The sequence below is a fragment of the Falco cherrug genome, chromosome 4 (genome assembly GCF_023634085.1).
Source record: "Falco cherrug isolate bFalChe1 chromosome 4, bFalChe1.pri, whole genome shotgun sequence".
NCBI classification, from domain to species: Eukaryota; Metazoa; Chordata; class Aves; order Falconiformes; family Falconidae; genus Falco; species Falco cherrug.
Window position 1 is genome coordinate 103,631,459 of NC_073700.1, and position 14,122 is coordinate 103,645,580.

The 14,122-nt window shown below is 34.1% G+C and overlaps 1 protein-coding gene across 3 annotated transcripts in view; it reads left to right on the forward strand.

Annotated features, from left to right (window-relative positions):
- Window positions 1-14,122, forward strand: part of NEK10 (NIMA related kinase 10) — a 116,099-nt gene that overhangs the window by 85,439 nt on the left and 16,538 nt on the right. The window contains exons 29-32 of one of the 3 annotated variants that reach the window (XM_055710245.1): window positions 1,251-1,299; window positions 3,871-3,908; window positions 9,146-9,246; window positions 12,272-12,382. In XM_055710245.1, the coding sequence (XP_055566220.1) occupies window positions 1,251-1,299; window positions 3,871-3,908; window positions 9,146-9,246; window positions 12,272-12,382 (299 nt within the window). Of the gene's footprint in view, window positions 1-1,250; window positions 1,300-3,870; window positions 3,909-9,145; window positions 9,247-12,271; window positions 12,383-14,122 lie in introns of those variants that run through there. The other 2 variants (XM_055710246.1, XM_055710247.1) reach the window with 2 other exon arrangements.

Below are 14,122 nucleotides of genomic sequence, written 5' to 3' on the forward strand. Positions count from 1 at the left end.
AAGTGAATTCTGTGTGACAGATGTAAGCCTCCTTCAGGATTTTTTTTTAATTTAGAGGGTCTCAAAGAAGCAGGAAAAACAGAGGTGCTGTATTTCAGAGCGTGACAGAAAATATGTTTGAATACAAAATATTTAAGACTCTCAGAAATATGTTTGCTCTCTGAAAGCCCCCTACTGTTGCTCTAGAACTAATATAACTGCTGTAACAGGACCAACAATGGGAAAACTAATGTAAGTTTGGCATAAAATATTTTATTTTTTTCTTAATTACTGTTTGAGCGATTACACTCCACTGCTCTTGTTTTATGGTAATGCTTGTGATGTTACTGGTGTGGAAAACCCATCTCCTGTAGACAAAGGCAGGGTGTTATATTAAAATGCATTAATTGTACAGGAAAATTGTTGTAGAATTTCCTAATCTTTCCAATCAGACCTTCAGTTAGCTGAAATATCTTTTGATTTAAAAATACGCTTATTCCCCATTCAAAATGAAATACCATTTGTAGGAGAGAGTGGTCTCATGTCAAAATTATCATCAGGGAATGATTTACAGGAATGTTTTAAGGCAGGTGCTTATGACAAATACTTGCTTTAAGACAATGCTTTCCAAGTGCATTAATCAATATCATCAAGCATTACCCCTCTCTCTTCATGTTTTTTGGCACTATGCAATAAATGGCATAAATGTTTGGGTTCAGTTTTAGTGCTAATTGGATGTTTGACCAATAACTGGTCATACTCAAGGTCTCAAAATCAGTGGGATTATTTAAGGAGTAAGGTATTACATGTACAGTAGTTTGAATAGTTATCTAATAGAATAGCAGCAATAAAACTCTGTTAGAACAAGGTTTAGACAACCCATCAAAGGACCTCTGAGAAAATGGGTAAATATTCTAGTTTTTTATCCAGACTAGACACAATGTTGTGGCCACAGTGGTAGCAGTTAACTGTAGTAATTTAATACAAATCCAGATACATCCTCTGTGGACATCTAGTCAGCATGCGTTTTTATTTTCTGTGAAATTCTGAAAGTATTTATTAAAATACTATGCAGGGCTGAGATTTTAGTTCTGACACAAGCAAATCTTTGATACATCAAACAGCAAGTCCATAGTCAAATGGAGGTTAGGAGTATGTTTAACACTGCTTTTTAAAAGTTATTTTGACATCATGTCTGGAAAATAGAAAATATTAACAAGTATGTATATAGTTCTTTTAATGCAGAGAGAATAATTATACATTTGTTTCAGGTAAAATTAAACAAAGTTTTAGTCCTTCTGAAAGACAACCTTGTAATAGGTAGGTATGGTTTATGATTTTAATATAGATTACATAATTGATCATTGTTATGATCAATTCCAGTTGGTCATTTCACAGTGCAACAGTTGCACGATTGCCCTCATGAACCATTTCTTTACTTATCATTGCAACTTCATTTTATCTCTGCCTGTGACACTCAGTCTGCTTGAGGGTATCGTTAAAGGGTGTTTGCATGCAGAAGCTTTATGTAAGTAATTTAAGGGCTGTCATTAAACTGGTAGTTTTAAAAGTGGACTTTTGCTACATTAGCTTAAAGTGACATTAGTTGGTTAGCCAAATTCTGGTTTGCATGTTTAAGCAGCTGTTTTTTCCATAGAAAAAAGTGTTTGTGCATTTGATGGTGTAGAGTAATATCTTGTCCCTTTGAACTCTTCTAGACCTTCTGTATAAATGTAGATACAGATTTTTGGAATTCTGGAGTCCTCATTTCTTTCAAAAAGGGAACAAGCCGAAACAGAATATGGCATGGCCATCCTCATTTTCCTTCTAAAGGTCTTCGCTTTTTCTTTTGTTATTTATTCAGAAATACATTAAACACATTCTTGACCAACCATTATTTTTTCTGATCTCCTTGGCACCACTCTTATTCATAGACTCTGTTCTATGTTTCTTCATTTCGGCTTTTCTTTCACATCTGACAAAAACCTCAAAATCACGCTTGGCTTTATCTGCCTCCTGAACAATTTTATCCTCTTACCTTTAAGTTAACTAGGTAAGTATTTATAATAATGGCATTGATTCCTGTCCCTTGTTTCTCTACAGACCCTGTTTGATCCAACTTTCACTTAAGGAATATTGCTGTAACAACTCTTAACTAAGCTGTTTAATGACCTCTTCCAAGTTACAGTTCCTTTATTTTCTTGATCTGCTATTTACCATTGGTGATATATTTGCCTTCTTCAAATGATGCTTTTCTGACTCTTCTGACTCTATGCTTTTCTAATTCTCTCCCTATCTTTTGAAACTATTCTTAAAGATCGTTGAGGATACTAGTTTATCTATTTGATTCACTGTGAATGTTACACACGGTTTTATAACTGATTCTCTTGTCTTTTCTTCCGCATCTTGTCTTTGCATGTGCAAATGTCTACTTACTCATCTACCTGCAAAATCATGCTTCAATTCATGAATTTAGCTGTATACACCAGATGTATTTCCTTCTGTCTATGCTAAATCTTTGCTCATCTCTGTAAGATCTTTTCATGGCCATGTGGCTATACAGTTGAGTACTACATAACTAAAAGGAATGTCATAATTTGCCTGTACCTGAAGTCCTATCCATTCAGTCAGGTTTTGATCATTCTCAGAAATAACATCCATCCTCACCAATGACATCTGAGCATCCACTTTAACTTGCATATCTCTCAAAGTCCTTGCATTCAGAATAAGTTTTAGTGTTCTGTCTGACACCTCTAATATATAAACTTTCATATCAATGTATGCTGCTAAAACTCTTGCTTGGGTTCATAAAGCTATTATGCGAGCAACATCCTTTCTGTTTTGGTACATGCATTCTAGTCATTCAAACGCCTGTTCAGAACACTGCTGCAAGGAACATTTCTACAGCCCTACCTTCAACGTTGCCACCTTCCCTGTGTGTCTCTTTACTGGTTGTACTTTCTCTATCACTTCAAACACAAGACTTTATTTTTGCTTTCGTATCACCATCCAGTCTGTCACTTGTCACTCACTGGCTTTCTCCTGCTACAGCCAGTAATGGCAGCCTCCTGAAGCTTGAGGGTTGAAGCAAGCATGCTTTTTTTTCGTTTGTCTCTGTCCCTCACATAAAAATTAGTAAAACTGTTTCCTTATCTTTCTTTATAACTAGTCCTTGAAGCTGTAGTTTTCCCCACTGCCTAAAAAATCTATGCAAGTTCTTGCCATGCTAGGGCTGTTGAGGCTGCCAGCCATCAGGACTTCATATTGGTTCCTTCAGTTCCCCATCTGTCTGTATCCATTTGCTGTTGCTTATCTCAGCTAGTGGGATCTGCAGGCTGGGACAGTGTTTCTATAGAGTTTAGAGCACAAGCTAGCATTGAAACATCTGGATCTGTATTTCTGACATTGAGGTATCCCTGTCCTGGTGATGTAATATTATTTTTTTCCCCCACTTTACTAGTACTGTATACATTATTACTCCTCTTTTTATGCACTAGACAATAATTACTTAATTTTTTTATGTGTTCCATCCATAGAATGGGTTAATTGAAATGTCCTTAAACATATACAAATGCAAACCAATATATAATCTAGTGGATTATTGCATTTTAAATATTAAAATCCTGTTTACTGTATTTGTACTTTCCAGGCTAAAAACTGATCAGGGAAAGGAATGAAGTCTAACTTTTATTTAGTAGAAGTCATGCTATTTTGGACACATAGAGTAAGGCCTTTATGTGCCTTATAAATGCACAGTTAAAAACTAGCAATTGTGGACAGATTTCCTTTAGAGGAAACATAAGAAGGAGTCAGGTGGTACTGATATTTTCTCTACAGTTATTGATGCCAAATGCAATTAAAACTACCTGTTTTGTTTTTTAATAATAATAGAGATTATATTGAAGGTCCAGGATCAAGACTGCGACCAGGTAATATTGAGCTTGCAACAAAATCAAACTTTAACTTCACTTAAACCTAATGATTTCCAAGTTTGTAAAACTTATTCTCCTTATGCATATAGAGTGCGTCCTTTTACATTTCTCCAGCTTTACTGCCTGTTGATATCCTCTTGAGAGTGCCTCCACTCATGCACAGGACCCACACTAAGAAAACAGAGGATTCGTTCATGACAGGGTGGCAGTTTTATAGTTTTCCAGCTGTAGCTCTTTGCAATATGAAAAATCCTGGTATTATCTAGTAATTATATTTTTAAATGTTATAAAAGAAGATAATTACATTTCAGGTGCAAATATGTTATCTGAAATATCCTTAAGGAATTTTTTAAAAATACAAATTCCAATAGTAAATCGGTAATACCTCATTTTAATGGTCATTATCCTGTCTAAACTTCTGCTGAATGCAGTGGCTGAAGGCAATTTCTCCTATGAAAAGAACATACCAATGTATCGTTGATGAAACATTTTTCTATTTGAGATACTTTTCTTTCTTACGGAGAAGCTTCACATACTGTAATCTGCTGTGATTTCAGAATGCATATTGTCTGAATTAAATAATATTCAAAGGAAAATTATTTTGAGCTGTTGAAATATTGATCTTCATAAAAAAAGTACGTTTTATCTATACAAATGTCTGTTTCACAGTTTTTTGATATAAAAATTGTATTAGGAATTTTACTTATGCATACAAATCAAAATTTGCTGTCCACTTAATACCAATAGTTCAAACCCACTATCCAGCCATAATGTGTCAGAGCTATAGTGATCTTCAGACAAACACTTTAGCCTTCGTCAATATTTTCACTCCTGTGGGTAATTAGAGCAAATCCAGTATCTTTTGTCAGCAATGTTTTCCTTTTGGGTAAAACTCTTACAAGTTTTGATCAAGTCCTCAGCAGCCTATTCACACACACGTGCCCTCATCCCCCTCAAAATGCTATACTTCTGTATTAAAAAAAAATGTAATTGTGGAGTGGTTTGGAGTATGTGGATTTTATGGGAACTCCTAAAGTTCCTGGCTGGATATTGGGTGTCTAGCTGCCTTTGAAGCACATAGACACTACAAGCTGACATTACATCTGGTCCTCCAAGACTACTAAGTCATATTGTTGCTGTCACACTAGAAAAGAGAAAAAGCTTTACACACTGAATAACAGGGGAGTCCATGCTATGTCCTACTCAGTCCTTTCTGTTTGCTGATATTATTTTAAGCATATTTTTATTAAGAAAAAAATATATTCTGAGAAGACCTACAAAAGAAAAGGCACTCATTTTTTGCCTTTGTGTTATAATACAAGCCACTGACAGCAAAGGAGAGGTCAAATACCACAGAACAGGGAGCAGTGAGAAAGGTAACATGTCAAGGACGTAAAGTTTTTATCAGCATCCTAGCAAAACCTGAAGATTCCTAGGTTGTAATGGCAAGACCACACTATTTGTTTTGGGATTGAATATAGCAGTGTTGAAACAGTTGGAGAGGTGAAAATGAGACAAAATCAACATTGTTCTCGTGGTGTATGATATTTTAGATTACTGCAGTGTTGCTTCCACTTGAGCAGAAAGACCAACCTAAATTCTTCCTTAAATGGCGCAGGGAAAATGCCAGAGTTCTTTTCCTCTTATAGATTATTTAGAGGAGACTTAGGGAAAAACTGTTGAACTGAATTTCACTTGCCTCTCAACCCATCTGCCAAAAGGCATTGTCACAAAAAAATCTGACAACAGCATTGATGTCATTATCTTCCTGATCCTATTAGCAATTTGTGTCTCTGTGATAGAGAATGACATTTTCTGTGAGAGTGCAGCCCAGATCTGGTTGGTCCCTAGGCACTTCAGTTTGTGAATGTCTCTTCTACTTTTTGTTAAAGTAGCCGTCAGAGAAATTCAACAAGAAAAAAAAAAAAAAGTTAAGTTGTCAGTTAATTAATTTTGATATTTGGATTACACTTCCCTCTTGGTAGAATTTTCATTCTTGATACCAGATCGCTTTGGGGGGAAAAAAAAAAGTTTAGGTGGATGTAAATATGTACATATGATGTTATGATCCTCAAGGTGTTTTTGAATGAGGAAGTTTTAGAATGTGGATCTAAATTAGCTTCTGAAGTGTAGTTTAGAAATATTTGTATTTGAGAGATACAGGACTGCTGGCTAAAGTTCAGTACTTGGACCTGTGCTCTTTGCTTAGCTTCCAGATCTAATACTCAACTTGGAAAGCTAATTTTGTTAACTTATGTTCTTTAGTGATACACTTAAGTGTTTTATAGTGTGGTCTGCTGATAAACTTTTATTTAATCTCTGAGTCTGACCGTGTGTATGACTTAAATTAGATGAAGAGTTTAAAAATCATAACTAAGGACTAAAAATTCAAGAATCTGCTTTAGTTTTGGCTCTATACTCTTCCTCAGCAGGCAAAGCATGATAGAGAAGCACTAGGTAAATCAGAATCAAGCTGTTCTGTTTAATTGTTATGTTTAAGATCTGAATTATATTTTGTAAATCCGCAAAGTTTGTAGAATACATGACATTTACTGCTATGTTTTAATTCTATTGAATTACCTAAAGCTTGATCAGCAGTTATTTCTTTATTGTTTCTTATGGCTAGAATTAAAATTATTCCATGGAACCCCAGAAACCTATTGTGTTTTATTTTAGTTCAATAGCTAAGTTCATAATGCTTTTTAGTCAACAAAATATGGTCAATGTTTTAGGTATGATGTCCACAAATTAGTACTGAGTTTACTGTGCTTTGTAAATATTAAGTAATGAGTAACATTTAGGTAAAGTGAATTAGGTTTTGTTTTTTATCATGCTGTCTTTGGCTAGTGTTTTTCAAGTATCTCATTGAGTATGGCAGGAAACAAATCACATAGATATTTGATATTACTAGCTGGTAAATTAGGGCAGTTTTGCTTCAGGAAAAGAGGACAGTCTTTTAATCACCAAGCTACTTGTACTACAAGAAAAAAATGTACCTCAGCGGACAAGTATATCTATTTCAAATTCTGGATTACCAAGACCATATCTGATTTATTGGCTGTTTGTAGTTAAGTCCCAAACAGTAGTTCAGTGGGGGAAATAAACTTCCACTTTCAGCTTTTGTTTTCAATTCTTGATCCCAAGAACTAAACACTTTCACATCACTGAGATTATTTTTTTTAAAATCTGATTTTTACACATAGAAGTAAATGAACAGGTTAAAATTATTGTGTGAAGTTTATTTTGCTGCCAGAAAAGCCCAGCTTCTATTCATGCATGACTTCCTTTCCAGTACTTTTGTCTATGAAAAGTATGTTATGTACATGGATTTGCTTTAGAGGAAGAGAAACAGGTTTACAATTAGTCACTATTTTCATAAGATAAGAAAACCTCAGCTTTCTTGCTCCTCGTCATGGTAATTAATTCACACTTATCTAAATAAAATCAACAAAAATTGTATGAGGAACCCTAAGTGTTTGAAGTACTACAATATTCTTAATTCTAAAGTAATGTTTTTCCTTTTAATTCCAAACTGACTCTGCTCTTTACTTCAGAGTTTGTGCTACAAAATGTAGTGTCATTCTCATCGGGCATGATGGTTGCTTTTTAGCAAAGATCACATTTGGATACCAAATAAAATAGTTGGCACTAAAATATAAAACTGTGTGCACTGTTTGTGGATTTGGGTGTGCATATCTGTTGTGCCTGTTGTTAGGTAATAGCTAAAGGAAATGGTGAAATATAGTGTTTTTTTTTTTTAAAAAAAAGGGGTTTTGAATATCTGTTTTAGAAGAAAATATTAGAAACAACTTATAGCAACATTATTTTCTCAAAGCGTCAATATTTTCTTCCTGTGAATCTCCAACTTCATCATCTCTTAGTAATTTGTCAGTGAACATTTTGTCTTCTATCTAGTGTACAAGTCTACTTGAAATGTTAATGCTTATAGAAACAATGTGGAGATACATTAAGAGACACAATGCTTTTCAAAATTGATAAAATATTTAATTCCTAAATTTGTTTAGTGTTTTCTTTTTCTTCAGACAGGCCAACTTTATATCCCGTATAATATGGCAGGGGTGAGGGAGGTGAAATTTTCATTATATATAGTGTATATATACTCCTGTATGGGCGTAGCTCATCGTTACATGCTAGTACATGGGAACTGTATCTGTTTTAGTATTTTCCGGTTGGCACAAACTCATTTTGTAGTTTGCTTAACCTCATGTGTTTTTCTATCAATATTTAATTAGCTTTGTGTTTAAAAGTTTTAAACCCCCACTTTTCCCTTATGTTCACAGGTCAACACTACTGTTTTTATGGAATTTACAAGCAAAAGCAATATACAGTCTGTAATACAGAGCAATTGTCTGTATTCTTTCCTTTTTGGAGAGAGAATTTTTTTACAGCATTATTATTTGTTTAGCATTGATGTTCTTTTATTCCAAAAATGAAAAATGCCATTTACACACTTTATGATGGTGTCAGTTTCAATCATGGAGAATGCCAGTGAAAGCTCCTTTCCACAGTCTCTATCAATACATCCTTTAGATAGGGTGATCTCTGGTGAGGAGGAATTTATGACAGAGAACAGAAACCATTAATTTTCTGATGCAAAGTAAAGAAGACCCAAGAGATACATAGCTTCTTGCACATTTTCTTGAGATTTCTCTGAGAACATGCTCTTGCTAAATGTTGGAAACAAAAAGTAGCTGTGATAAAGCACCACACATCACTATAAGGCAACACGACAATATATTTTAATAAATCTGTTCTCCAAATGGTCCACATCAGCTATTTTGTTGTGATTCTTAACCTAAGATGAAAATTAATTTCATAACATCAAAATATATTAAAAATAAATATAATGAGTGTTAGTCTATGTAAAAAAAAAATCAGTTAAAATAAGCAAATTTTGTTTAGCTTATCTTTAAATTTCCTTTTGAATGAATGTGGGAAAACTTTTACAATTAGTGAGGTACTTTAATACTTCTTTTCCCTTAGGATAACTTAGAAGTGAGTCAGAGAAAGGATTTTCTTTTGAAACCTGTTATCAATTACATTGTCTGATCTTCTAAGTTTTTAGATTATCTTTTTCTTGTTCCCAACACTGTTGGAAAAAACAAGTCATTAAAACTTAATAATTACAATTACAGGTTTTAAACAGTCTATGCTGTTAATATATTAAGGTAACAAATGAACTGTCCTTTTGGTTTTATTTTTGTCATCTACAGCATCGGCAGGAATTGCTGTATCACAAAGGAAGGTGCGTCAGATCAGTGACCCTGTTCAGCAGATTCTTATTCAGCTGCACAAAATTATCTTCATCACTCAAGTATGCATTACTGTTGCTTCTGACATTCTATACTCTTTAGTTATTTGCTGTTGTCAAAATGATGGTACTGCAAAGTGCTGCTAATTTAGTCACTGTTCTTTAAAAACAACAGAACTTGACATTTTTGCAGATGGCAGGATTCTTTAAAAATATATCATTTAAATAAAGACTAACCTTGAATATTAGTATGTGGAGGATGGCAATAATTGAGTCATGTGAAAAAAAATTCATTGACTCACCTCAGACAAATGGATTGTACAGTAAATTATTTTTACAGCATTCTGTCATGCCAGCAATATGAATATTTCAAGTGACTTAATATGGTACACTGACATTGAGAGTACATAAAATGCTTTCCTCTATAGCAATAATTTCTAAATAATGTCTAAGTAGTATTTTTTATTATCAATAAATAGTAATAATTTCTTGGGATTTCTAGTGCAATAGTTCAAATCCTGAATATGTTAAATATTTTGAAATGTCAGGTCTTTTTCAAACTTAAGACGTATTTTACAATGAAGTTCAAATGTTTCATAGTGAGAGAGAGTTGAAGATATTTCATGCTGCTTCCAAAGCAAAAATGGAGCTCATATAAATCTGCATTGAACTCTCAACTAAAAATGTGACAGAAAACTTATTCTCCAGAAAGATGGCTGCCATTCAGTTACTTGCAAAATTTGTTATTATTAAATAAACATATTTTTATTTTCCAAAATGAAGTGTTTATATTTGAAAAATGATGTCTTATCACCTTTAGGGGATTTGAGATTGCTGAACCAAATTTACTTGGTTTTGTTTAGAACAGAATGGTATAACTGGATGTGGGTGTGTTTTACATGTCTTTACATGTTTTTTTGTTGTTGTTTGTTTGTTTTTTTAACTGTCAAGCTTCTGCAAACAGGTAATACAGGAAATAAATTATCAGAGACAAAGTAAATAATTGCTATTTAAAATAATTGGAAATTATCTCCTTCCCCTGCTAGCAGAAATGAGGCAGTTCAATCTTTATGTTCTGTGTTAGGAGTATGTCCAAGATGAACAGTGAACCTGTCCTCTGTGTTGAAGGTTTTCTCAGGTGGCCTAATAATTTATGCAAGTTATCATCACGTGGATGCCCAATAACTAAGAACTAACAGCAACTGAAAGACTTGGTCAGAACTGACCACTGAAGCAGTAGTAACAGCTTTGATGGCTGTTGGTGTCAGTTGGTTTCAGAATGGGAAGGCAGAGAAATCAGGATCCACACCTGTACTTGTTCACTGTGTGCTATGGGCTTCTCCTGTGCTTGTTTAGTTCTTACAAATCTAAGGTAGAATATTTTTTGTATTACATAGCTGTTTTCTAAAACTCTGTTACATATTTCAGCTGACAATTCTAAACTGAGGTTTACATGGGAGAGTTCTTGACTGTTAGTTCTTGGCTGCCAGCTGTTCCCAATCCAGTTTCCATGGGAACAAAAGCAGAGCAATCTCTGGAAAACAATGTAAGAGAAAGCGTTTAAAAAAGCATTATGTAAATCCTTGGGCTTTTTTTTTTTTTTTTTTTTTACCCTGATCCAACATCCAATTTCATTAAAACAAAAGCTAAAATTGAACACTAGGGCCTGAGGGCTACTCTGAGTTTCTCAAGCAGTGGACTTGCTCTTTACCACTTTTGCTTCAGAATATCCCAGTATGCCCATGGTACTTTAACTGCACCGAGTCCATTGCAGTGACGTGTAGTCTATAGAATATCTTTCAGGCCTTTCCTAAGGCATCATTTTTTTACTTACTTACAGGCTAAGGAACATTCAACATCTGACATGAAAATGTCTGCATGAAAAGGGAGTGATATCTATCTAACAAAAACCTGCATGCAAGCAGCTGTCTGATAAAGTCTTTTATGCTTAGGATGTAACCTTGATCCCTGGTTTGTCAGAGCAAATCAGGACTCCTGTGAGACCAGTATAGTTGTTCCAGACATATAGCTGTCTAAGAGCAGGAATTTGTTCCTGTGGGAAAAAAGTCTTTGTAATGTGTTCTGTGACAGTGTTTGAATGTGAATCATTAGTGGGCAAACCTTCCTCGAGTAGTCAAAAAGCTTCCTGAGTTCAGTGGAGCAGCACTGTGAATTTACATCAAAGATGCAATTAGAAGTGTATACTAAATGGTAGAAAATCATAGTTTTACAACACTGTCTGAGAGTATAAGCTACTGTACAGAAACAGCATAGGAGATCCAAAAGTGTAGTACATACCATAGAATTGTCATCAGACTGGGTTGGTGTCATTGCTGTGACCAACAGCTGAAGTTTTACATTTACCGGTAATGATTTTAAAATCTTAAAAGAGCAAAGGAAGAGACTTCCTTTGAACCCTCTACTGAAAAATTTAAAACACAATAAAGTATGATTTGTGCTTTTCTTTTGTAAATATACTGGAAAGATATGTATTTTTTCAACCAAAAAAATACAGGAGAAAAAGTATACAAAATCTGGTTTGCTTTTAGGGAAGTGAAATGTAAATTACCTCCCACAGGAAGCTGCTAGCAGAAGAGACATTCTGAATTGTATTGATGATGTATATAAGGACCCTGAAAGAGCCTGTTGAAGCTGTTACACACATATTGTATGAAGGTCTAAGCTTCTTGAAGTTCTATTAATTTCAGCTGGTATGACTCATGATAGCTGACATGAAATCTAGTCTCATGTTCTATGGGTTTAATCTGTAGAAAAATGTCCCAAGTACCGGCACTTTGATCAGGGAGGCAAATGCACTATTCCCTGTATTAGGCTTCTTATAATGACCTTTAACCTTCAAGGCTAGAGGGACTGAGTTATATGATATGCCAAGCCTAACAGAACAGGCAAACTAAGGAGCATATAATACATCATTAAATCAAGTACCATTGTTTGTCACCATGCGGTTAAATACAATTGTTTCTTTTTGCAGCGTAGCTACTTTTTTCAGTAACAGTACTGTTGATTAGGTCATCTTTATGGCAGTGTAACTGAGTGGTGAAAATGTCTGTTTCTTTGTTTCATGTAGCTTCCTCCAGCTTTGCAGTGCAACTTGAAAAGGAGAATCATTGAGAGATTCAAGAAGTCACTTTTTGGTCAGCAGAGCAACCCTTGTAATCTGAAATCAGAAATGAAAAAGGTTTAGTACTCCAATTACCTGTGGTCGACTTTGTCTCTTCTTCTATTTGAACTAAGCTATAGTAATATAACACAAATATGGCTGTAAGATTCCATTCTTAAAAGGAAATATTTAGAATATAGCTAAAATAGAATTTAGCTATTGTCTAGCTATTCTTTCCTTCAAAAATATGGAGGCTTCTTGAGTAAGCATTTTCTACAGATTGGTGTCAAGTTGGTGTCAGATTATTAGAATGTTTTTTTGTAAATAGAAAGGACCTGCTAGCTGCTAATATGCAAAACCAGACTTCATGTTATCATAGCTCAAAAACAGAAGAGGAAGGAAAATGTAACTTTTTTGTGGCAAAGGCTCATAGATGTTATGTAAGCTCCTAATTTATGTAAGTACTTCTTAATTTGTTATTAGTTTCCCAATATTATTTATGTTTTGGAATGTATTCCTACTGAAACTATGAATTTTAAGAAAGCACTGTCCCAGAGTGTCTTGAATATAGCATACCTTGTCCTGTTGTTGCATAGTATGTCAGCAACAGTTTAGTGTCACCAGTTTAAAAATACTGCAGATTTGCAAGAATGACATGACTAAAGAACCATGCCTGCATGTTTTCCAATTACATGCTGGATAGTCTCCAACAAAGAGCTAACAACTAATGTCAGAATTTCTAAAAGTTCCTTCAAAATCTCCTGAGAAAACTGTAGTCAGCAGAGGATCTGAAAATTATATCCCCAGCATCTGTGTACTGTGGGAGACTGTGAAGCTAAGATATTTAATTTTTGAATTGACGACAAAGCACTTACTAGGTATGTTACTGTATCTAAAATCTGATGACAAAGATGATTTCTTATCATTAAGAATCATTGATATATGATTCTTATCATATATGAATCATAATCAAAGATGATTATCATACAAATTCATGTGTAACCTAATTCGATTGTCACCTGCTTGCACGGATTGTGGAATCTTCTAAGCCATTGTTTGCTATGGAATGAACTGACCCCAAATACTAAATCCTTCCTGTACTTCTGTAATAGTCTGAGATGCTTGAGGTCTATGGAAGGTGGCTACTTAGTGTTTACAGTGGTAGTAGATTTGAAAGATAGTTAAAGATGCATCTCTCTGAGCCATTGGTTTCTTATCAGTTTGCTGTCCTATAAATCAAGCTGGCATTTACATTAAACAATTCCTGTATTTCAGCTATAACATTAAATCTAAGGAAATATTTGCTAATTGTGTATTAAGCTGATGTTTTCAGAAAAGGATGCCCAAAATTATGCTAAGAAAAAGGCAGTGTTTGTTATAAAATTAACCTAATTTTCAAATGCCCAGAAATAAAGTAACATATTTATTTATAAATTTATATAAGTTATCAACTGTAAAATTCAGTTAGCTTCAAAACTATTGGATTTAAACCCAAAGAAGATGGAATAAATACAGTATTTAAAAAGTAAATGGTAGTAAATTGAAGATGTTTGAAATGCTGAATGGAATTCTGGGCATTTCTACCTTGAAGGAAATGGTTATAGAAACTATTAAAAGAAAGCAACAACAAAAAGTGCAGTTATAAAGAATGGAAAATTGATAAGCATCAGTGAATAAATGGTACATATTTTACCAAAATCATCACCATAAGTATGCTGGGTAAACATGGATATCATATGGAGGTAATAGGAAATACCTAAACAGAGAAAAGAATTATGTTCTACAGCAATTCTTCCAGCAAGTGTTGATATAAGGTTG